We start from the raw sequence: 24,489 nt of genomic DNA, 5'->3' as shown, positions 1-24,489 counted from the left end.
GATAAGGAGGAAAAAAGAAAGGAAACCGAGGAGGGAAGACAATCATTTGGCTCCATCGCAGGAGACTTCAGAAGCTTCAATAAAACAAGGCACAGAGGACAGTAGTGTGCAAAATAAAATCATAAAACCCTCCTACGCACAAAAATCCGAATCCTTGGTGCAGATGGATAAGTTTACTTTTCTCCTTGTAAAAAAAAAAAGATATCAAAAGCAGGAAATCTGTTAGATCTATCTGAAATATTTATTTTAGCTTCCAAACAAGAAAATAATTGGTACATACAGCAAATAAAAGACATTTACTCCATGAAGAGTGCCTGTTTAAAAGAAAAAAATTAAATTAAAAGCCTAGCTAAGATATCAGGATCTCTTACTATACAACCTGCACATTTGTGTGTTTAATCAAGTATCACAAAGATGGTTATTAGATGTTCCAACACAAAATGTGTATTTTAAATTTCTTCCCATTTTCATTCACCGCAATGTTTTTGATAACTTGAAGGGTGCACTTTCCTTATGCAATGCCACAATGAAACAAACAAGAATGACAGGTATTTGGAGGAAGGATTGATCATTTTTGATCCTTTGATTTTTGCTTATCTTTCTGGTTTTAAGGCAGGATTCATAATATAGCGGTAACATGCTCAAACAAAGAACATGTCAAGACTTTAAAAAAATCCTGCTGGGTTAAAGTTACTCTACAGATCTGGTGTTGTCATGCATTCAGAGAAAACAGTGATGTAAATGTTTGAAAGACAACTTTAAACTGTTGTTCTAAACAGTGAATCATGCAGCTGTTTCCCTCCACTGAAGCCATGAACATCAGCTGCAGTTACGGAATGGTATATTTATCCACATCAATAAACAATAAGTGTATTTTTTTTAAATCCAAGTCACACCAAATATCTGCAGATGCTGTTTTCACCCATAAACTTTGCAGATGAATAATTTGAATCTGGGATGATGTGAAAGCTCCCCAAGCCAAGGTGGTATAAAAGTAACGCCTCCAAATGTACACGTCAAAGGTGCTTTAAAGCTTTGCGGACTTCTATTGCATCAAGCTGCAGGTGAGCAGCGTGAGGCTGTGTAGGAAGGCGAATTTGCATTATTGGTAATATGTATGTGGACCATGTTTTTACAAGAAGGAAGAATGGGCAGAATGCAGAATCACATCACATGACAGAAGTAATTTTACAGCTTTTAACAAAGTTTAAAAACAAAAAAACACATAGAGCGCTTCAAAGTCAAATATAACACATAAAAATGTTAGTACCTGTATCATGACAGATATAATCAAATGTAAAAAAAAAAAAAAAAATCAGGTACAACAGAGGAACATATAAGTGCTGTCATACTTTAGCAACTTTGCAACGCTCAAAATCCTCTTATCAAATAACGTTTGGAAAACTCAACAGCACAGTTATTTAAATACTGACAGCTTCCATATGTACATAGGGAATCTTCTGAAAAAGTGGAACAGATGCACAGTGACATAAATTGTTGGAATTTTCTGATCTCCTCCTCCATAACAACATTTAACTCTAGTTCCGGCAGAAGTTTCAAAGAGCTGTCGCAAGTGAGCATATTTTTACTGTGATTTAAAGAAAAGAAAAGAAAAAAATAACCTAAACATGTACAAATTAGTACATTAATAAATTCACTGATGTAAAGGCACAACTTCCAATACAGAAGCAGAATCTTGCAGAGATTTAAAGACTTTAATACAGCTAAGAACTGTTAACATCACAAGTGAGAAAAAAGGAAAAAAGCAGTAACATTAAACAACAGATGTTGTGAAGATATACAGAAAATAAGGGTAAATACAGAAGGCATAACTATGTTATTGTAAATGTCTTTTATTCTGAAAAGCACAGTACTGTTTTGGCGTATTCACAGTGATCCCCTCTCAGATGAACTCCCCGCGGAAAGGAAGTGACAGAATGTTTTGCTGTTGCCAGCGGCAGCGCAGCCTGGCCAGTGGCGTGTCCCTCGGGTTTTCAAACTCAGAGAAGCCCAGCTGGTTGAGGATGTCATAAACTCCGACTCTGGCAGCCACCTACCACAGAAACGCACAAAATATTAATGAACAGGCGATATAGCATGCCAAAAATTTTTTTTTCTTCTTGTCCTTTGTGACCACACAAACACATGGACTTCCACTTTTTCAGCATGGTTTCTGATGGCTGCTGGATGCGCAGCTGTTATAATGAAAGACCAGGGCTCAACTCCGGGTTTGGAGAAGTGTGTGAAGAAGAATTCGGTTGTGTCACTTGGGTAAAAATATTAAGACCATACTTATTTTCAGCCAAAATCAGTGCAATAAAAAAAAAAAATATGCGGAAACCAAATCAGCCTGTAAAATCAGCTGAATAGTGTCCTCGGTGGTTTTGGAGGGAGCTTTAAAAAATCCTGATGACATAACGATGACATCAAGGTCATCAAGGACTTTTACTAGGAAATAAAGCATTAAATGACATTATTGAGTATTACTGACTTTGGATTGTGGGAAATGTAGGAACAAGCATTTTTCCCAGAACATAGCAGGCTCTGCTCCTTTAATTCCAGCATTCTTTTACAGTTACAATACTACTGTAAGTAACGAAAGTACCCTTTTAGAGAAGGAGAATTGACTTTTTAAAAGTTATTTTATTACATATCCACCCATCCATCCTCTCCAGTCTCAGATATGCAGATCAATCCCATTTGGCAACCCCGTGCAAATAAGTGAGCAGCCAAAACGAGCTTCCAGATGTTTAAAATGTAGATAATTTTAATTACTTTAAGCATTACTCTAAAAATGTAAATATATACAAAATTCCATGTGGCATTGAGTACAACTAGTTATTAATTTAAGAGTCTTCCTCAGATATAGTTAATTAGCCACACATTGTATTGTATTCAACTTCAAATAGTTTGAAAGTGGAAATGACTTCAGAGCGGCACTGAAAAGTGAATCATCCCCTATCGGGAAGTCAATATAAATAGCTTGTATTTATTTTTTTAATAAGTGCAAATAGCATTTGTACCTGTAGACCTGAGTATGCCCACGCATGTTCTAGTCAAGCTGAAGCAGTGATGGTGGCTCAAAGAATAGAGTGATTTGTCAAATCATCATAACAACAGTGAGTCACCCCTTATGCTTCCTGTCCACATCAGTCATCTCAAAGTTTCCACAATCATAAAAATCAAAAACTTTACCTCTTTCAAGGCCCAGTATAGATGCCATTTTTAGATAATATGAACACTTGTGGTCTCATCTCCTTTGACAAAAGCTTGACCCCCCCTGCCAACTTGAATTTCATTTTGGGGGAAGAGGACAAAGTCACAGAGAGCCCAATCTGGGCAGTAAAGGTGGTGGCAAGAAAAGATTGTCTGGATGTCACAAAAAAACCCTCCTGCCTCCTCGGTCAGCTGAAGCACAACGGCACAAAGGCGCACACCACATTTCACGTGGTTTTTAAAGGACACTCTCCCTCAGGGCATTACAGTTAACATCATGGTAAGAGTCTGACTTTGAGTGACGAATTCACAGAATCCTATCCAAAAGAAAGAAAGAAAGAAAGAAAGAAAATGATGTTCTTCCTCCAGGCTTGAAGTGCTATGTATTACGTGTTTCGTTTGTAACTCATTACTAACCTTCGTCACGAAATGAAGCTCTGGTCAGTTTGACACAAAGTCAATATTTTCTTCCTGAAATTGCACAGTTCACACGCAAGTGGTCAGAACAAGGCTTCCAGGTAGGGCTCTATAAATAGCAGCCATGCTTAAAACTCACAGAAATAATGGAAGTTTGCACTGGTTGTTTTTTCAGAGCAGGAGATTTTCTTGAAAAAGAAAGCCAATAACTTGCATGTTAGGTCACCACCAACAGTGTTTGAGTGAATGAAGTCAACAGCAAAAGCAGTCCAATATTTATGTGAGCCTAATTGAGTGCAATGCTTTACTTAATTTACACCAATTACCTCACTTATAAGTACCCAAATCCCTGCTGTAATGGAACAGCCTTGGAACATCACCACGGGAAGAATATATGCTCAGCAGTCTTTGTCTGAATCTTTCCTGAATGAATGAGAACATATCTGCCTCCTGAGAGTTTGGTGTTAAGCAGTAGGTCATACTGACTCACAGTCTGCTACGACTGATGGGAAACACCATGGACAACCAGAAACATCTGGCCATAAAGGCAAGCAACATAAACAAATAAAAACAAAACCCAGTCAAAGCCGACTTCCCTGCAAAAACTTTTAAATGCCCTATGACGAGTGCACCAGCTTGCCCACTTTACTTTGAAGGAGAAGCCTCAGTGCAATGCACTAGACTGTGAAGTTCAATTCCCACATGTAAAAAACCTATATAGTAAGAAAGCAAAATTGTGCTGGATTCCTTGAAATGCACAAAAGCATTCAGAGTCATCTCTTCCATTATGCGGCCTCAGATTGAAATCGATACAGTACTCAGCTGAACCTAAATCTGGTCTATATAACCCTAACAGACATCCAGGGAATGACTCAGTGGAAGTAACGTGGCCTAAAATGCATTGCCAATTTAACCTCTCCCTTTTTCTCCTGAGGCAGTCAAGGAAGCTGCAAATTTTGGAGTGGAGAGAGAGAAAATCTTTGAACATCGGGGTAAATAAGGACAGCTTTTGAGGGAGCAAATTTGCATACTAAACAAAAATGAGCAATATAACTGTGGTCATATTCTCGGGGCTACGAGGGAATCCTGTACGTACGTGCTGCTGGAAACCCTTTTAAAAGTAGGCTGTCAGGTAAATGCTGAAGAAGACATATGGGAACAATGAAGAGGAATAATACTATCAAGATATCCCTTTCACTAACAGTGATTACAGCTTAGCCGGCCAGCTTTGTGCAGAAATAAACACGTGCACCACAAAGTGTGGTCTGGATTATCTACTTGCTTACAATGCAAAATTCAAACCTTAAATACATATCACATAACTTCTGCTTTTGTGCAGTCGGCACTGGTTTGGTTCTTTAAGTTGGAAATGAGTGATCACCTCTATTGTCCTGTCTTAATACAGCTTTTTAATAACTAGCTCATGCAGTCATGTACCTCTAATGTTTGTGTGCTATGAGTTCGTGGACGGCTAAAAGTTCAAAAGCTGCACGAGTATTTTGATAGGAGAAACTGACCTAGTGCAGCGGAACCATTAGTCAGTCGATTTGACGCCCACATGAATTTCTGGATTTGCGCTGTTAACATGCATAGCCTGACTCATCCACCCCAGAGCCTGCCTGTCTAAATAAGTAATGTATGAGACATCAGAAAATACAAAACGTCAACTTAGGGAGGCCCAAAAGAGCATATTAGGGGGATGACAGTGACTGCATACAGTCTTTGTGGAGTCAAAGCTGTTGGTAGTGATCCAGTTTTCTTCATTATTCTCTTGTTTTACAAAAAAAGAAAAGAAAAGATAAATCCAGTAAAGCTTGTGACTTCACAGTGGATGCCAGCTGAAGTCAGACTAGTTCAGCTGTTGCAGCAGAAGGGATTTCAATGTGGCAAACAAAAAGGAATCCACTTACAAAACTCTCACAGCACAATCCATCTGTCTGTTTTCTTCTGCTTATCCAGTTTAGGGTTGTGGGGGAGGGCGAGGCTTATCCCAGCTGTCATGGGGCAAGAGGAGGGGTACACCCTGGACAGGCTTTAAGCTCTTTCACAGTACTCACACATAAAGACAGACAACTATTCACACCTACAGTAGATTTAGAATCACCAATTAACCAAACGCCATGTGTGTTGTTAAGTTTTTGGGAGAAAGCCAGAGTACCAGGAAAGAACCCTCAGACAAGTGGAACACAGACATGGAACCTAAACCCAAAAAGACCCCAGACTATACTTGAGCCCAGGGCCCTCTTGCTGTGAGGAAATAGTGCTAAACACCGCTCTAACAAAGTCCAGTTCTGACACACTCGGTACTTTTAAAACTGACATTCTAATCTGAAGAGGTTAATACATAACCACATTCCTATCATCATCTATAGCCACAAGATGTGGGTAGGGACTGAAAGAGTAAGTCAGGGTAGAAGTGGAAAAAGTGAGTTTCCTTGAAGGGTGTGCTCATCCTTTCAGATAGGGTAAGGAGCTTGTTGACTTGGGATTGAGGTCAGAGTATGGGTAGTGCAAAAAAAAAGGCGTTAAAGTGTTGTGGTAATGCATTACATGCCTCCGTGTGTTAAGGGTGTTAAGCAAATCCAACCAGGAGACGACTGCAGGGCAGACCCTGAAGAAATTATGTTTTTTGGCTAAGGAGTTAAGCAAGTGTAGAGACACTTAGTTTACCATCTCCAAAAAACAGTCAGTCTCATTAATATTACAATATACAAATAATACAAACAGTTTGTAATGTCCAGTAACTTTGTACCCAAAGACAGGATGACAAGTCAACGTAGCATCTAGTGCGCCAAGATAAAAGAAAAATGAAGTAGCGATGCCCTGAAATCGAATTTAGCATCTTGTTAATTATGCTGAAGGACAGCAGATTAAATGAATGAAGCTCTTGATGTGGGACCACTGGAGAACAAGGGAAAGGGGAAGTCAAGGCTGTGTTGCTGCACTTATGCTTCCTTGTACACCGCTCACAACATTCCCTCCCCACACCACCAACATTAAGCAATGCAGAGGGCTGGAGGCCACTGAAAGCCGAGGTCACATAACAGTGTCTGTGTCATAGGAATTAAAGAAATAGATGCAAGTGTGAAACAATAGCGATCCCGTGATTCTGCAATAAGTAATTCCAGATATAATATTTATCTTCTTCAATCTCAGAAAACATTGCACGCTGACACTGTGACAGTTTTCTTTTCATCACATCCTTTTCAGTTTCTGTACACCTGGACACAAAAGTGCTTGAAAACAAGCTGTGATACCCTGACAACTTGCTACCACACAAAAATCATTTTGAGGATTACAGTAACTCTTCTTATTTTTATTGACTTTTATAACTATAAATAAAATGAACAACTTACTTCTCATGGATTCCTGGGACATTACTGTAACAAAACTAATTTCTCAACATAAATGTTAAAAAGAAAAGTAATTAAGTTCCCCTCCACACTGTACAAAAACAAAAAAACTCAAAGTCAAACAATTTAAATCAGATTTGTTCTTTGAGGCTAAACTGTAGCATCGTGCTCCCTCTGGTGCTCTCTGTTTGTGAAGTGGCCTTGAAGTTGTTGGCGTGTGGCGACAAGCTTCCTGGGTGACAGCAAGCAGAGCTGCTGGTGAGATATCTTTCATGTTTCATTGAAGAGATCACAAACGGTGCTGTGGAGCAATGGGGGGCAGGGCAGCGAGGAGGCACTGGTCGTTCCCACAGTCGGCTATCTCAAAGGCTGCACATACCAGCCCGGTGCAGGGGGGGGGACAGGGAGGCCTCTGTGCCACACATCAAAACAGCTGGAGTGACTGATTGGGTACTACTTCTGCAGGCATCTGTGGTATGCACTGTACACAAGTCGAGCTATTGTGTAAAGGCCCGCACTTTTGATGAGCAAACATAGATTTCAATTTCAAAATCTAATCTGAAGTTTTTACTCTCATCTCAATACGCTGCCATGGCCATTGACCAATGAAGTACAGTATTTGTCCCAATGTGCCAGTTTAACCTCTGGCTCTTCTCCAGTGAGCAACATCTATTTAAAAACTTTGACAAATATGCATGTTTATATTTTTTATCCATCACACAATGCATAAATGTCACGGAGGCATCAGATTGCTCTCAAATTTCTTTAGCAGCATCACAATAAACCTAAAAATCCTGAGACAGAGAGTCACAAAGAACTATCTTTAGCTAGAAGAAGAACATGGAGTCCTGCACCAAATGTCATGCCTATATCTCAATATCATCGAGCCGGTATGGGTTAACATGAAGTCACAGAAAACTCTCAGAATAAATTCTCTGCCAAGTACCTTGAAAAACTGTCTACAAGTGTAACTGTGGAAATAGTGGGTAGTTGTAATATTATATTGTGAAAGCATCCTCATCTTCAGAACATATAGTTATGACAAAAGCAAAAGGGCAAAATATATGAAATACATAAAAGGCAAAGGATGCTACCCTGCATGACTGGGAACACTGTGCTCTTGCTTTTAGTGGCTGTAGAGACCAAATTAGTCCACACACATACCCACGTACATACAGCCAATGTAGGATGCAGGACAGAATGTACCACTCTGAGCTGACAGGTTGTGTAACCATGGCTTCAAAAGCGTGACCAGCGATAGTGATGACCCCCCGACTGCTGCCTGTGGCACTGCAGTTTGTCATTAACGGTCCTGCCACGGTCACTGGTGATAGGCTAACGATTGTGCCCCGAGGTTGGTTGGGGCCGATTGGCTGGGCTACTGCCAGATTGTGCTCCAAGTAGGCTAGTAAATACATCACAATACTGATGGTGGTGACAGAAATACTGATTTTTTGGGATAATTCTTTAAAAAGAGGATAAAGGAAAAAACTGAGATATTCTGATGTTTGAATGCCTTTGTCACTACTGTCACAGCTGTAGCTGACATCACTGCAATATCTTCAAGCCTTCAAGTCCTTCAAGATCTCTTTAAGATGACATCTAATTCCCACCTTAATGCCAAATGCTGCTCAGGCCCGAGTCTGACAGGTTCAAATCAATATCTACCTTTTGTATGTACGGGGTGATGAAGGGACATGCCTGCAAGGAGTGACTTCAGTCATTTTAATTATATACTTGCACTTCCCAGATAACATCTGTCACTCAAAAGATGACGAACTTTCGAACTGCGACAAGATGACGAACTTTCTTTTGACTAAGCTCAGACAATATATACTAAACTCTTTGTACTTATAATGTTCCCGTCCAATTTCTGTATGACTAGAGGATCACTATCAAATGTTATCCCACATCTGCATATTATAATACTTTCTCTCAGCTTCTGTAAATATACATATAAAATGTAAGTAGGAGAATGACAGGGGCTAAGAAAAACAATACAAAAAAGTTACTGAGTATGTCAGTGCTGAAAGTGCAGAGAAATCATCCACCGTTTGGCCTCATTTGTTAACATGAAGCAAAGGAACTGTCACATTTATTATGCTGTCAGGTCTGGTCATCAGGGAAATTAGATTTATGTGAAGTAAATAAATCAGCAGCAAAGAGAACTTTCTTTAAGACGAGTTTCAGTGTGAACTCTGCCCTCTGATGGAAATGTGATAATTTGAACTATTTGAATGTATGTAGCACTGATGTGAGTTAGCAACAAACAAATTATCAGCTAATTATCAATAACGTGCCACAAGTCTGTAGTTTTTCACTTGTGATCACAGAATCTCACTTTCTGTTAAAATACACCTAAAATGGATTTAATACTAAAAACTGAAAAAGTGTCCTTTATTCATATCAGTGACAATTAAGTTCAATTTGATTTATATAGCACCAAATCACAACAGCAGTCACATCAAGGTGCTTTATTTGGTAAGGTAAAGATCTTACAATAATACAGAGGAAAACTCCAACAATCAGACGACCCCTGCCGAGCAACCACTTGGTCACAGTGTGAAGGTAAAACTTCCTTTTAACAGGAAGAAACCTCTGGTAGAACCAGGCTCAGGGAGGGGCAGCCATCTGCTGCTACCAGTTGACGATGAGGAGGAAGACAGGATAAAAGACACACTGTGGAAGATTAATAATAACTAATGATTAAAGGCAGAGTGATGTATAAACAGAGGTAAAAAGAGATGAGTGAGGTGGGTCACCTGATCCAGCCCTAACTATAAGTTTCATCAAAAAGGAAAATACCTATTTAATTTGTAGATTGAAGGACATATCCTGTTAAAAAACAACTCCAAGATTCCTCACAGTGTCACTGGAGGCCAAGGCAATGCCATCCAGAGTAAATATCCAGTAAGATGCCATGTTTCTAAGTTTTTTTGGGCTGGGTACAGTAACCCCAGTTTTAACCTAATTTAGAGGCAAGAAATTAGAGATCATCTAGGTCTTTATGTCTTTAAGACCATCCTGCAGTTAAACTAATTGGTGTGTTACATGACTCCACGGCTGGATAAAGTTGGGTATCATCGGCATGAATGATGTATGCTATGCAATTAAAATGTATGCTATGCCTTCTAATAAAAGTGCCTAATGAAGCGTGTATAACATAAATAGAATTGGTCCTAGCACAGAACCCTGTGGAACTTCATAATTAACGTTAATATGTGAAGACAAATATCAGGCCTTAATTTATATTTCCCCCTGTTCCCAGTACAAAAAAGAGTTTCTGTCTTTTTGAAAAATGACTATTTTCCACAACACAAATCAATCATTACAGCATGAAATTTCACGTACTCCAGGATTTTCACATTATCTTGGAGATACTGGAGCTATCCTATGATTATGTGTAGGCTTTTTAAATGTACAAGAAAAACAAGTGAGTACATATATTGTACTACATTTACATTGCTGATGCAGACTGTTTGACCTCCCGCAATTTCATTTTATCTGCTCTTTATATCTTGACGATGCTTTACATTTTAGAATGTCAAAAAGGGGGTTTGAATGCTCTAGTGAAAGCAGACAGACCTCAACAAAAGTCTATGGCTCATTTGATGGCAGAGGTGTAGTTGAAAAATGGCTGTGATATACCTATCTTGTTTCCCTCTAGACCTTGCCACTGCCCATAGAGGTGACAGTTTACTGTACTGGCTCATCTAAATAGATGTGCTCAGTCATTTTTGTTTTTCTGCTCAGACAGGCCCACAGCTATCTTATCACTTAGGTTTTGAGGTTGTGTTTTAACAAACTGAACCACGTTATAAACTATGACAAAAAGTCAATTTAATAGAAATCCTGATGACGCTGGGTTATCCTTTTATTAATCTGAAAGTAATTTATAAGAACATTTATTATCTGCATGGAACTCATCCTAACTATTTTTGACTTCACAGCCTCTGTGGACCAGCTGCCACTGTAAGTCAGTGGGGTGTTAAAAGACAATAAAAATACAATCCATTCATTTTTCTGAGTGCTTATCCAGTTGAGGGTTGCAGGAGGGCTGGAGCCTATAACCGCTGTCATGTACAGCAAGGTGGGGTAAACCCTGGACAGGTCACTGGTCTATCGTAGAGCCAACACAGAGATACAGATGACAAATCAACATCACAATTCATACAGCTGGCCAATTTTGTGCGTGTCTTCAGAGTGCGGAGGAAGCCCTAGTGCCCAAAGAGAACCCACACAAGCCAAGGTGAAACATGCAAACTCTTCACAGAAAAATCCTTAAAAAAGATCTTCTTCTGTCAGCTGGTCCCCTTTGGGGTCGCCACAGCAGATCAAGTTATGCTATCCCTAGCATTCACTTTTGTGACACCAACCTTCAGTGTGTCCTCCTTCACCTGGTGATCCACGTGCTTGATTTGGCAAAGAATTTAGATGGGATGTCTTTCCTGATGCAACCCTCCCCATTTATCCACAGTAGGAACCTGCAGTAGCTGCACACTACACTGCTACATGTGTGGATGCCCTTTCAGAATGAATTTAAAGAAAACCTTCCACAGGACTCTGTTAAATAGTAAACAAAATGCCTTAAATCTCACTGCAAGGTAAAGTTTAATTAAAAAAATAACTGAAAGATTTCATATTTTTTTCCCTTTTTTTGTAATCGGAAAAATGCTATTTGGGTCATACAATAAACTGAAGGGTGCACTTTCCTCAATATGGTGGACATTTAAAGTAATAGCACAAAATGATTGTTTTTTTTAATTATATTTCCAACTCAACAGGTACTTTGGAAGGTAGTTTTGGAATATCAACGATTACCAACAGGGTTAGCTATACATCAAAATACAGACACATCATTTTTATATGATATTTTAACAGTATTAATGTGTCTGTTGCCAGCTTTGCAGCAGTATCTCCATATCCCCAGTGTGTATGCCTCTATTTTCTCATGGCATAACTGGGCCATTAGAGTCACCCTGATGCACCACATATATTTGCTATTCATAACAGGAAGAATATGCCCCGATTGACCGCGCATATTTCTGTGACAATTGTTTTCACAACGATTGTTCCAGTCTATTTTGGAATTCTCAGTTTTTCCTTTGAGTCTAATCCACCCCAATAAGGACAAAGAAGGAAGAGATTTTCATTCAGCAATTTTTAAACATTCCAGGGCCCACCTCCAGACTGTCTCCTCATGAAGAAGAATGGGAAATAGCCGTGAAGCTCAATGTCGAACATATCGTGTCCAAACATGACCAAGGCTTGTTTGATTGCTTTAGATCTTAAGTTTTAGCGACTTCATTCTGACACGGTGATTCCAGACATTAAACTTTCATGATTTAGCCTGAGGACACAACATATTGTAACGTTGACAATGATGCCTGCTCCGTGGAAGGAGGCTGCAGGTTTTTGAAGAGCTTAGTGAAAAGGCGGGATAAGAACAAGACATCTAACAACTTTAATTAAAACCGAATGTAGGAAAATTATAAATTAAATACAATGTTCCTTTATATTTAAAATCCCCCACCCGTGGGCTGATCACAGTAAAATTGCTTAGTCCGTTTTTGCTTTTCCTGTTATGTGATTTAAACATATTGCAAAATAAATTTTAATTGCTGTGTGTGTGTCTGTGTGTGTGTGTTTTGTGTAACACTTACAGACTACTCATTTGCTTGGAATGCACATAAATTCTCGACTTTTACTGTAGAGGCACAGCTGGCTAAACGATTAATGTGACAACAAAAGCACAGAGCTGAGACAATATGAAGTTGAGTGTGTCAAGAACCGGGCCTCAAAGGAATCAGAACCAGCTTGTAAATTCCTGAAGGAAAACTATTATGAATCTGTGGTAACAAGTTTACAATGTGCAGAAATGGAGCATGCTGAAAAAAACGTCTGTTACTGATTTCCTGTTTCCTGCTTTTTCTATTTTAGGCTAATGATAAATGTCATTTGCATGTTACTACTTTATTTACTGACAATGCTAAGGTGCATATTAGACTTGAAAACCTGCATGTTTGAAGGCACTCCCAGACTAATACAGTAATGGCTCAATTATACTAAACTGATTTCAGGTAGTTGCAGGGAAAGCTGGTTGCCAAGAGGGGTACGCATGCAGCATCCATAGCTTCTGAGTGACCACTTTCAATTATGAGGCGATTTCACAAGTCACTTGGTGGGAGCCAACCTCTCTCAAAAAAATTGCAGTCCGACTGCAATTACGCTCACAAAGATTGGAGAAGTCTTGCAAATAACTGCCATTTATTTATAAACGCAGACATATTGCCAACAAAATGCAGTCAATCTGAGTCAGTTTGCACCTGTATTATCACAAACAGATAATAGGTGAAATTTCTAACTTGACCCCATTCAATCTCAAACTGATCGCAGACTGATAGCAGACTTATTGCTATCAGTCTGCTATGGTTTTATCCCCATCTTGACGCACAGAATTTGCTGTGAAGACAACAACTGACTGACTGTAAGTGGTCACAGACCTGATCCCTGTCTTCAAAGCAATGATGTCAAAAATGACGAGATCGAAAAGTCACTGGTTCTCTGTCAGAATAATATTAATCGTGCTCTAACCACTGTTTTTCTTAGTGGGACATTAGCATTAGCAGATCCAGCATTCACAGACTAATGCTTCTGATATTCTGTTTTTAAATGCAGTTGATAGTTGAATGAAGGAAACTATGAAACAAACAAATCTTTTTTTTCCTTGCATCTCACTCACCAAACTTTTTAATCTGTGTTTTTAAACCATTGATGGACCTAAAATGAATCCAATCTCATGTATATAAAATGCTTATGTATAAATGAGGAGATGGTAAAAGCAGGGCAGAAATCTTGTACCTGTTCCATCCAAAGTGTGAAAGAGCGCTGCCACGAGTCCTTCTTCTCTAGATGCAGGTATGTGTTGAAGAGGATGAGGTAAATGTAGCGCTCCAGGTACTGCAGGCTTTTCAGGAGTAGCTGCTGACACTCCTTCTCTGTCTTACCACTTTTGATCTAAAGGGAAAAAAAAAGAGTAAACAAAAGCATATTAGGGTAAGTGAGCAAAGGACATGACATTTTTCCAATGTGGAAGAAACTGTTGTAAACAGCATCCATTTTTGGATGGCTACGTTGTGGCTGTGGCTACAACGTAGCTTGCCATCACCAGTGTGTGAGTGTGTGTGTGAATGGGTGAATGACTGGATATGTAAAGCGCTTTGGAGTCCTTAGGGACTAGTAAAAGCGCTATATAAATACAGACCATTTACCATTTACCATTTTAGATTGGTACTCTGTGTAGTATCAAAAGCTATGCAGGCATATAGACTCTTTCTGTGTGTGTGTGTGTGTGTGTGTGTGTGTGTGTGTGTGTGTGTGTGTGTGTGTGTGTGTGTGTGTGTGTGTGTACTGTAGCTAGTTCTATGTCTCCAGCAGCCTCCTGCATGCGTCTTTTTGCATAATATTGAGCATTCTTGCCATCAAACCTGCCTTGATGGAGGCACAGTGTTCAAATCATTAAAAAGTTTCTGATTTTACAATCTGGGTGCATTCACTGAAGGAACAACTTTAATGGAAATATTTACAAAATTTTACCGAACTACAGAAGACAATGACAGAAAACATGATAAGAACAGCAGAGTGATTTCTTGCATAACTTTTTCAGCTTCATTATCATCCCTGCTCCCCATCTCACTGACTGCTCACACAAACTTCAGTTCTGCATGCCATCAACACAACATTGTTTAGTCACAGACTCCTTTAAGTTATCAGTTTGACTGATAGAGTGTATAACCTCTAAACTGCATCGAAAGCAGCATAACATTTGTGAAGATTAGTTATCAACAGTTTTCTAATCTTGTTGCAACAGGCACAACATCACTACACAGTAATTTAGTCCAACTCGAACTTTTGCAGTTTTACATTTTAAAAGTAAAATAGGTCTCAATTAGTGTCATGCCTAAAATAGCAGAGACATTTTGCTAGAAAACCGTCCAAAGGTTTTAAAAGCCAGACATTTAATATCTTCGATTCTTTGTGGGTTTCATATAATTTGTTCCGAAAAGTGGCAAGCTGTCATATCACAGTGTTCAGCTTCCCTAATTTAATCACAAATGGAATTAAATGTCAGGTTTCAGCCTGCGGATCACAGGGAAGAGTGGTCTTTCCTCACTCCCACAATTATCAAATCTCAAATGAAGGATTTGTGAGAAAAATACATGCACAAAATGTAATAGAGGTAAGTGAGTGCAGATTAAGGGTGACATTAATATGAAGGCAAAGCAAAAGCAGATTATCATAATGGATAAGGGGTTCATATCAGTATTCCAAAGGGTAATTTTTAACTTCTAAAATTAAATAAGTACATTTTAAGCCTTTAGTTAAAGTAAGTCTAGTCCAAGAAGTACAACTTTGGTGAAGTGTTGACAAATAACATGTCATATACGTTCAAGGCCCGCCTATTCATGGTTAGGTATTTGCGGATTCGCCTATTCGATTTTTTCTGTGGAACGCAACTGCAAATTATTCACGGAAAATTTGCCTATTTGCCTATATATAATTTTGCCTAAAATTATACCAGCAGCTTTCAACAGCGATGTACAGGAAGCAGATTTCTAAGGCTTTGACAATTCTGCCAAAGAAGAAGAAGCAGGACCACAGTCAACTCCTAAAGGTTTTCAAGTTAGCTTCCACCATTATAGGAGTGTTCGTGCATAGCTGTAAGCTGTATATTTTTAAGGGTAATGTTGTAAGATGACTTTGAAATTATATTTAAGTGTTTAGAATGATAGTTTAAGATACATTTGTGTTTGAACTGTTAGAATAGGCATTTCTAAGTGTTTTTAGAGGGGGTCTCAAGTATCCGCGGATTTCAGCTATCTGCGGTGGTTGTGGTTCCTAACCCCTGTGAATACCGCGGGTTGACTGTAGATGCTTGGTAAACAAAGAGCAAGCTGTTAAAAATTATAATAGTCCGTGTTGATCAATCCACTTTTAACCCTATCCTGCAGTATAAAATACTCCACTGGGATACAAATGTACACAGTACAGATTAACTAACTAGTGTTTGCACTATTACTTGTGGAGGGGGTTGTTTTTCTTCAGCCATTCTTCTAGAGACTTGCTGCTGTGCTTGGGAGCACTGTCCTGTTGTATGACTCAGTTACATCCAAGTTCCCATCGGACAAATGGCCTCACAGTTGACTCAAGAATATTTTGGTATACAGAAGAGTACTCAATGACTGCAAGATGCCCGAATCTTGTGGCTGCAAAACAAGCCCAAAATCAACCCTCCATCACTACGCTTGACAGTTGGTATGAGCTAATTGTGCTGATATGCTGTGTTTGGTTTTCATCAAACATGGTGCTGAGCTAAACACCTCCACTTTGGTCTCATCTGTTCAAAGGACATTTTTGCAGAAATCTAGTGGTTTGTTCCAATACAAACCGAAGAAGTGCTGCCATGTTCGGGTTCCTCCTGGCAACCCTTGAAAACAAGCCCAAAACTTCTGCTTTTATAGAGGTGCTCACGCTGATGATCAGTTAATCAAAAGCATTTGATTAGCAAGCACCTGGCTGCTACTTACTTACTGTCTTAATTCCTATGGAAGCAGCAAGAGTGTTCTTAGTTTTTCACAGGACTGTGTGTTAAATTAAAATATCTACTCTCTGTTTGCTTCTGGTTGTTTGCCAGTAAGATTTTAATGGCATAGTCTTCAAATACTTTGCAATTAAACAATTTGGGTGACACATAAATTACTTGTGCCTAGACAGCTTCATGCTGTGTGTGATATACTTTCTCAACAGATACAATACCCAGTGATGTTTTTTCCATTTTTCTCCCCTTTTATCTGCTGAAGAAACCCTTTATCAGTTGGCAGTTGGTAAGTCATCAGGCGAAACTGCTCAAAACATGCAATTATCAACAGGTACAACCTAATTTCACAATAGCTGTTTACCCGTGCTTTAGCCAACTCTTCACCTCCACTCTTTTTAAATAACTACAATAGTTACATGGCTATTCTTGTGATAATTACTTTCATAGACAAAACATATGGTCTGTACACTAGAGTACTTAGCAATCATCTAAAGTATATGATGCTCCAGTAACCCCCCTGTTGTTATTCAAGAGACAAGAAAACAGTATTTTCACAAACCCAATTCACTGTCTCGAGGAGGGGACGCCAAGCAAACGTTGGACATAAAATGTAAAAAACTGAATGTATTAATCAAATTCTTCTTTTGAAAAAATGTATTTGGTTTATTATGTTTCTGACTAATCCTCTAAAAACCCTGCAGTAATTATTGAACAAATTAAAATACAAAATATTGGAGTTAAAGACATAAAACAAAGACACCAAACAAAGGCAGACCTCCGTAGCAGATTTTGAGCTATTACATGCCATCTCTTTCAAAGTAAGGTTAGTAATTGAGTTGTTTTTTCAATTATAGGCTGTGAACAACACCAAGGTGAATGCTGACAGGCTTTCATAAGTGTGCCGAGACAGTGTTAAGGTGCTTTCCCTTTTGGTTTCTTCCTTCTGATTACTTAGAAGCCTTTAGCACTGCCAGGAAACAAAGTGACAAGGTCTGCCATCCAGGCACATACTGGATTGAATACCATGTCAGTGGGGGTTAAGAGAAAGTAAGTGCTTGGAGAAGTGCAGTATGGTTTAATGATGCTTTTTCGCAGTGGTCTTTGTTTTTGATGAATGAAGCTGAATTAAAAGGTTATCTGCTCCCGGTGTGCAGCAAAGGCATTTAGGGAGCTGTACAGAGAATATGAGTAGGTGGGCTAAAACTTTGGGTAATTTGAAATGTGCACAGCACACCATAATGCAATCATTCCAGAGCTGAATGACGCAGCAGACAGAAAGGGGGGTGAAAGGGGTTTCCTGTCCATTCCCAAACAGCTGTGGTTGGATCCCGGTTTTCCAAGCATCTGCAGCAGAGTGGTGGAGAAACCAGACCTAGGCAAACAATGGATGTGCTGTCTGTTTATCAACTCCCCCGAAGGAAGGGGAAGAAAGATGAAGAATATGCACACCTCATTTTTGTTCAATATTCCTAAGTTGACACTGACTACAGCCAGAGGGCAGGTGAACGCATGTGAACCTGATTACCCTGTGCACCCTGCACCCCCATGGGGCTTTCAGCATTTCCTTTCTTAGCCTAAAAACTACAATGCCAAAGCCTGGCACCTACAACTGCAACTGACTTCTCTCTCCCTCTCCCTCTATCTCACTCACTCACACACGCAAACACACACAAGCTCAGGTTGCAAGGATTACATAATTCACACCTCAACAATCTCCTGAGCTCTAATTTGCTGGCTGCCATCTGTCTGTCTGCATCAGCAGAGCCATGTGTGCGGTTCAACGGCCTCTTGAGCACGATCAGAAATTCCATCAGAAGACAATGTTGGAAAGGTTGTGGTAAAGAAAGAGAGCTTTTTTTGTGGAAACAAGTCAGTCTTGAAGGTTTTAGATTTGCATATATAACATTTTTAGCTTCTGGGACAATTCTTTACTCTTTGCTCAGCATTTTTCTTTTTTTAAACTAATAACTAGTTCTTGCTCGCTTTGTTGAGAAGAAGGTAGTTAGGTTTCTTCAAATTCTCCAGCTATTGCACATTAAGTAGAAAAATTTCTCCTGAGTTGATGCATTAGAAAAAAGGGGTGTAACTGAGAATTACATCATTATCTCTGTTTTTTAAGAACAAAGGAGGTGACTGGTCAGCCCTTTTGGACTATCAGAGGTTAAAGCTATAATTCAACCAGCTGCTGAGGTGCGATAATGAATGTCCTGAGCGCTCCTCAGCCCTGAATGAGAAGGGAGACTGGCCAAACACATACCATTGTTGAGAGAGTCCAGGAATGCTGGTTGGCTGAGCAGACTTCTGAGCGAGGACAATGTGAAAGTGGGAGAAGTGTTTAAAAAATGTTATCACTGCACAAACACTCACAAGGGAGACACACAGTTAACTGCATGACTGGAAGTGCCTTATCTAGGTCTTTTCAGCGCTAGTACCTCAGATTAGTAAGAATTTATTGGGTTATGTCATGTTAGATGGATGTACGCATGTAAAACACACTATATGCATACCCAAATCCACTGTCACTAGAACATACCTGAAAAAAACAACAACAAAAAAACGCATAACACTATGAACCACATAACACTGATCTATGAGTCATTCAAGCATAAAAGGGGCACCGAACTCAACGAAAGAACCAGTGTTGTGTCTACAGATAACAGACAACACGGCAAACAATCAATTTTAAATTTTATCTTTAGGCTGTTAGTAGAGAGCCTGTCGGAAAAACACTTTTCTTCCCATTTCTTTAGTTGTAATTTTGACTTTCAAGCTTATTAGAATTGTACAAATTCCTGTTTTTGTCTTATATACTTTATTTCCATGTGTGTTTGCACATATTTCAGTAAATCACTGCACCTCGGTCCTATTATTCTAGCAAAATATAAAGAAATGAGGGCTGTAGATTTTTGTTACTCTGCAGGATGTTTAAGGATATCAAAGAAAAGTGTAATATAATAGGAAATTTCCTCAACACTTTTAATAACTGTCGTAGTACCCAAAACTTAAAATCAGAGGACAAAAAATGTAAAATAATAATTACCAACACCACAAGAAAAAATAATAAGACCTGTAATTAAAATCCAAAAGAGAAGCAGATGGGAATATTCAGGATAGAGATGCTGCACGTGGTAAGATGTGGGCACAGTACATTAAAAATGACTCAAACATAGCCACAATATTTATTAAAACATCTACTGCAAACCATTATTCAGTAAGTCATTCACCCTGGATGGGTCAGCAGTCTATCAACGGGTTAACAGGGCTAGTACAGCGAGACAGACAACCTCACACTCTCACATCCACTCCTACAAGCAATTCAGAATCACCAATTTACCTAACCAGTGTGTCTTTGAACTGTGGGAAGAAACCTGGGCTCAAGAAGGAAGCATACGCCAGAAAAGAACCTTCTCACTGTGAGGCCACTCCACCACTGTGCACGCACCAAGTCTTAGCAAAACAACTCCAAACTTCACAGGTAATGTGACTGCTGAACAGCGCACACTCTGCTTCTTAAACATTTGAAGTGGATGCAAATCCACTGTAACCACACCTACTTAACATTTTTGAGTCAGATGTCTTACATTTCTTCTTTAAGTGGCATATCAATCAATTTAACAATGTGTTGAATTTTAAAGGAGCATTAAGCAGTTCATAAAAGTAATCCCTGCGTTTTACAGCATTTGTGATTTCAGCGTTTTATTCTTTGTCTCTCTTATTAGCTTTATACTTTAGAAAGGTGGTGTGTGCTGTAGGCAGCTTCAGCTCTATGCAGCAATTTCTTTTTGCATTGTCTGAAGTGAAACGTGCACTGCAGAATATCGGTTCGATTTCTCTGATATGTGATTGTGAGTGATTTAATACAACAGCAGACACGTTTTTTCTGTCTCTGTTTTTAATTCTAACACATCAGACGAGGCTCAGACAAAGGTTCACAATAATCCCTGTATAAGCGTCATAGCCTGCAGCTGTAGGTGTATTACGCCACCAACATGTGAAATATGCTGCCTGACCTGTGCCTATGTCTTGTGTAAATAGAAATACTGTGCCTCATAAGGTTTGGTATAAAAGTGTTCCAGATGTTGAGCAATCCCAGCTTCCCGACGAAGGGTCAAATTGTCAATCTGAAAATCTTGTCATGTTTTTATGACTGTAAACACAACACCAGGCAGCAATGATTGGATGTGTGCTTGCTTAAAGACTAAAATCATAATGTGCACCTCCAGTCACACCTACACACAAACACAGGCTGACAGGCAAGTCAATTACTGTGTAGCTAGTGCTATTCATTTATCAAACCACTAACATTTTGCCCGCCAGGGTTTTTCAGGGTGATAGCAATTTCTGTCCATCTCTTGCCGTGAATCTCTCAGGCAAAAACGCACTGACACTACTGACATCTCACAAGCCAGCATGCCATGCAGTCTCTTAACCCTGACAAAAACATCAAGCAGTTTGAAAATGATTTTTCCCTTTTACTAGAGGATTAGAAAAGCAATTATTGGATATGTCGTCCTGATAGTTGTCTTCCAACATCCATTTACTGGCCTGAACTCACCAAAACGACTGAGCCATCGGCCTCTGTGGGACTGTAGCTAGGATGCTTCATCATCCATAGTTCTTGAAGCGAGACCAACTAATCTAGTCTTACTGGCGGCCATTCTACCAGCGGAGCATGTTAAAGCCAAATGACTTCACACATTGAAGTTATTCAATATCATACAAACAGTAATAAAAACACCTAATATATTTTAGGGGCTTTTGTTTCTAGGTTACAGCTGCTTACAAGTCATGATGGTAAGGCTGGTTTGTGCCGAGTGGAACATTTATATTTGTGGGTTTTGACCATTTTCAGCAGAAAACAAGCAAAACAAAATATGTACACTGATATTTTTAACTTTTAATAAAGCATGACTCTAGTTTGGGAGTCCAGTGCTGAAGGTTGACCTGTCTCTTGACTCATATGGGTAAGGACCAAGCTGAGAAGTGCATATTATGGAGAGGTCTGCCTGTCTGACATATGGTGCCAATTACCAGCTGATGGGGTTGGAGGGGTAAAAAGGCCAATCCATATTGGCCCTCACCACACAAGTTTGCACAAACAGCCATTCATCAGATTCTACAAGAACACCTCCCACCCAAATCCTAAGCCAAACTCCAACTTGTCTAAAGTGGACAGGCAGCCTACACACGGCTTCTCAACTCAATGCACAGACATCTCAAAGTCAAGCAGGCTGCACATGCTGATTTTAAACCAGAGGCGGACAGCAATTTAACAAAACTGCTTTCCATCCAGGTGAATGTTTTAAAAGATAACTTGAAAGTTGTTGGCACAGCTTACTGAAAATGTATGTTAACAGAAATTAAGACAAAGAAGTCTTATGTTCTTTTTTTTAATAGTAGAAGTAGAGCCAGGAAATACATAGAAAGAATATGAGGACATGCAACAAAGCTCCAGCTTTCCAGGATTTACACAATGTTGTGGGTATCCAAACCATGTCCTCTAACAATCAGGGCTGCACCAAACTAGGCCCTTTGTTTATACACACAAACAAATGTGGCGTGTGTGTCTGTGTGGATAAGCACACATACACACAAAAGAGACTGCATTAGAAAGTCATCCCCAGTAAGATCTATTGCTCTTGCCTTTTCTCATATGCCACCATCTAGAATTCTTAGAGGTTGTTTCATAGTCAAACATTAAGAATGAGTAAAAAGCATGTTTTTACACCTAATATGTTAGTTATAATGCTCACAAGGCTACAATGAGTAAGGTAGGTTGGTATGTTAGACCTTGATCTAACTAGAATAACAATTAATATGTCCTATAAGATATATGAGTTGTAACATTGTTACTACTTAACTCTTTGATCTGCTCTAAGCCTATTGGTTGATTTAGTTTTTATGATATCTTTCATATAACTTTGTGCTGCTAGGGATGCTCTTCTGCAGACCTGGGTTGTTAAACATTGGTTATTTGAGCTACTGTTACCTTATTATTAACTCAAAGCAGTCTGGCCACTCTCCTCTGACCTCAAGTATCAGCACGACATGATTGCCCAGAGATCGGCTGTTCACTGGATGTTTTCTCATATTTTGGGATTATTGTCTGTAAACCTTAGAGATGGTTTCTGAGGGAAAATCCCAGCAGATCAGGCAAGTCTATCTAGCATAAAAAACCATCTCATGTTCAAAAATCAATTAAACGACCTTAATTCTAATTCTAATTCTGTAGCATTTGAACTTCAACAGGTTGTCATAACTATGTGTACATGCCTAAATGCTTTGATTTACTGCCTTGTGATTGGCTGATTAAAAATTCAGCATTAGCAATCAGCTGAAAAAGTGTACTTAACAAAGTGGTCAGTGGGTATATTTTTTTCAAAACCAAGCTTATTCATCCTCCAGTAGATGTAAAAATGAGAGAAGTATATGAATGCATTTCTTTTATATTCCTCTAGGCTGCTTTAGCCTCAGAACCTTTTTTTTAACTTGCACTTTTTTATGAACACCTGAGCATCCATCCAGAAAGCCTCTGCCAGTTTGGCCATGGCAAAATGCTCAAAGCTATACATCATTCGACTTCCAGTCTCAGGATTGGATCAACATAATATGAAAAACTCCTTTTTAAAACAGAAAAGAACCCATTCTGCAGCCAGAGAGAGGAGGAGACGAAGGTGCCTTTATGTTAATGGTTTCTACAGATTCTAATCCTTCTTTTTTTCCCAGTCACTCAGAAGTTAAAAGCAGTTTCAAGCCACATATTGTACATATATATCGGCATCCAGTCTTTCCATTTAGCCTTTAAAAATCAAAGACAATCTGTGAGGATTTTTAATTGTATCACAATACAGATTTTTTTACTTGACATTTACACCGAACCTATAACAGTTATAGTTAACAATCAAAAGAATTTAACCCCAAGTTACGCCTTAAAAACAGAACTAATATGATGGAGAACTAAAGAAAGGAATGCAAAATAAACAGGCTTTTGATTAAGCAAGGTCAATCTTTTTGACAATAGAGCAAGCAGAAATGCATGATTCGTCTGGGGAGCAGAGATTATAGAAGCCACAGGAGGAGACAGGGCTCATCAGCAGGGCCTACTCAGAGACTGGAATATCTGCCCACAATAACCACACCCATTATGGTACATTCTGTACGTGCACATGCCTGGCAACACAAGTGGTGACTCCCACACTGATCATTTACTGAGCTACCCAATATCTTATGCATGCAAACCCAATAGTGAGGCATTAAAATGCTGTTGTTGAGCTACAGCTAAACAGACGTTCAATATTTTCAAACTAATTGGAGTTCGTTTAATTAAATTTATACTTTTAGCCACTAATGACCTTCTACATTGATGTTAGTCAGCAACAGAAAGCAAATGTATTTTGATGTAATTGATGTTTGAGGGGTTTTTTCTCCTTGTTAGGGATCCACAAAGCTGCTTTAAAGACCATGTTGTTTGCTAACCACACTGCAGAGGGATTAAAAACTCATATCACTATTTAAAATGTGAAAACAGCTACTTTCTTTGGGCCTGAGCTCCCTTAAGATGCACAGAGGGACACAGATCAGAAGCCATAATCTGTGTTTTTCAGGAAGGTCTTACTTATTTCAGTTAAACAAGGAACAACCACATATTTTCCCCTCAACACGCCTGAGAGAAGCGAATGACAGACTGCAGTCCAAAAAGTGACCTCCCATGTCTTTTTCTTCTCACTATTCTTCAACGTTGATGGAAAAGAATTCATGAGGACTGCACTTACACTAAGCTCCTTAATAATACTGTTGAAACTACAATGCTCGGACGACTACAAACTACAAAAAAAAAAAAAATTCTAGATACTTTCCCTCGTGTGGCTAACTGAAAGAGGACAACCAAGTAAATATTATGATATT

At 39.1% G+C, this 24,489-nt stretch overlaps 1 protein-coding gene across 7 annotated transcripts in view; it reads right to left on the bottom strand.

Moving 5' to 3' along the window:
- Nucleotides 1-218: 218 nt before the first annotated feature.
- pald1a (phosphatase domain containing paladin 1a) overlaps nt 219-24,489 on the bottom strand; it is a 59,284-nt gene continuing 35,013 nt past the window's right edge. For 6 of the 7 annotated variants that reach the window (XM_031749098.2, XM_039616513.1, XM_039616512.1 and 3 more), the window contains exons 19-20: nt 13,848-14,003; nt 1,904-2,053 (exon numbers count right to left, since the gene is read on the bottom strand). In XM_031749098.2, coding sequence (XP_031604958.1) covers nt 1,904-2,053; nt 13,848-14,003 — 306 coding nt within the window. Of the gene's footprint in view, nt 2,054-13,847; nt 14,004-24,489 lie in introns of all 7 variants that reach the window. The other variant, XM_031749097.2, reaches the window with a different exon arrangement.

Source organism: Oreochromis aureus, linkage group 8 (genome assembly GCF_013358895.1).
Source record: "Oreochromis aureus strain Israel breed Guangdong linkage group 8, ZZ_aureus, whole genome shotgun sequence".
Classification (NCBI taxonomy): Eukaryota; Metazoa; Chordata; class Actinopteri; order Cichliformes; family Cichlidae; genus Oreochromis; species Oreochromis aureus.
Note: the sequence above shows the minus strand (reverse complement) of the source record. Positions and strands in the feature narration are given on the sequence as shown.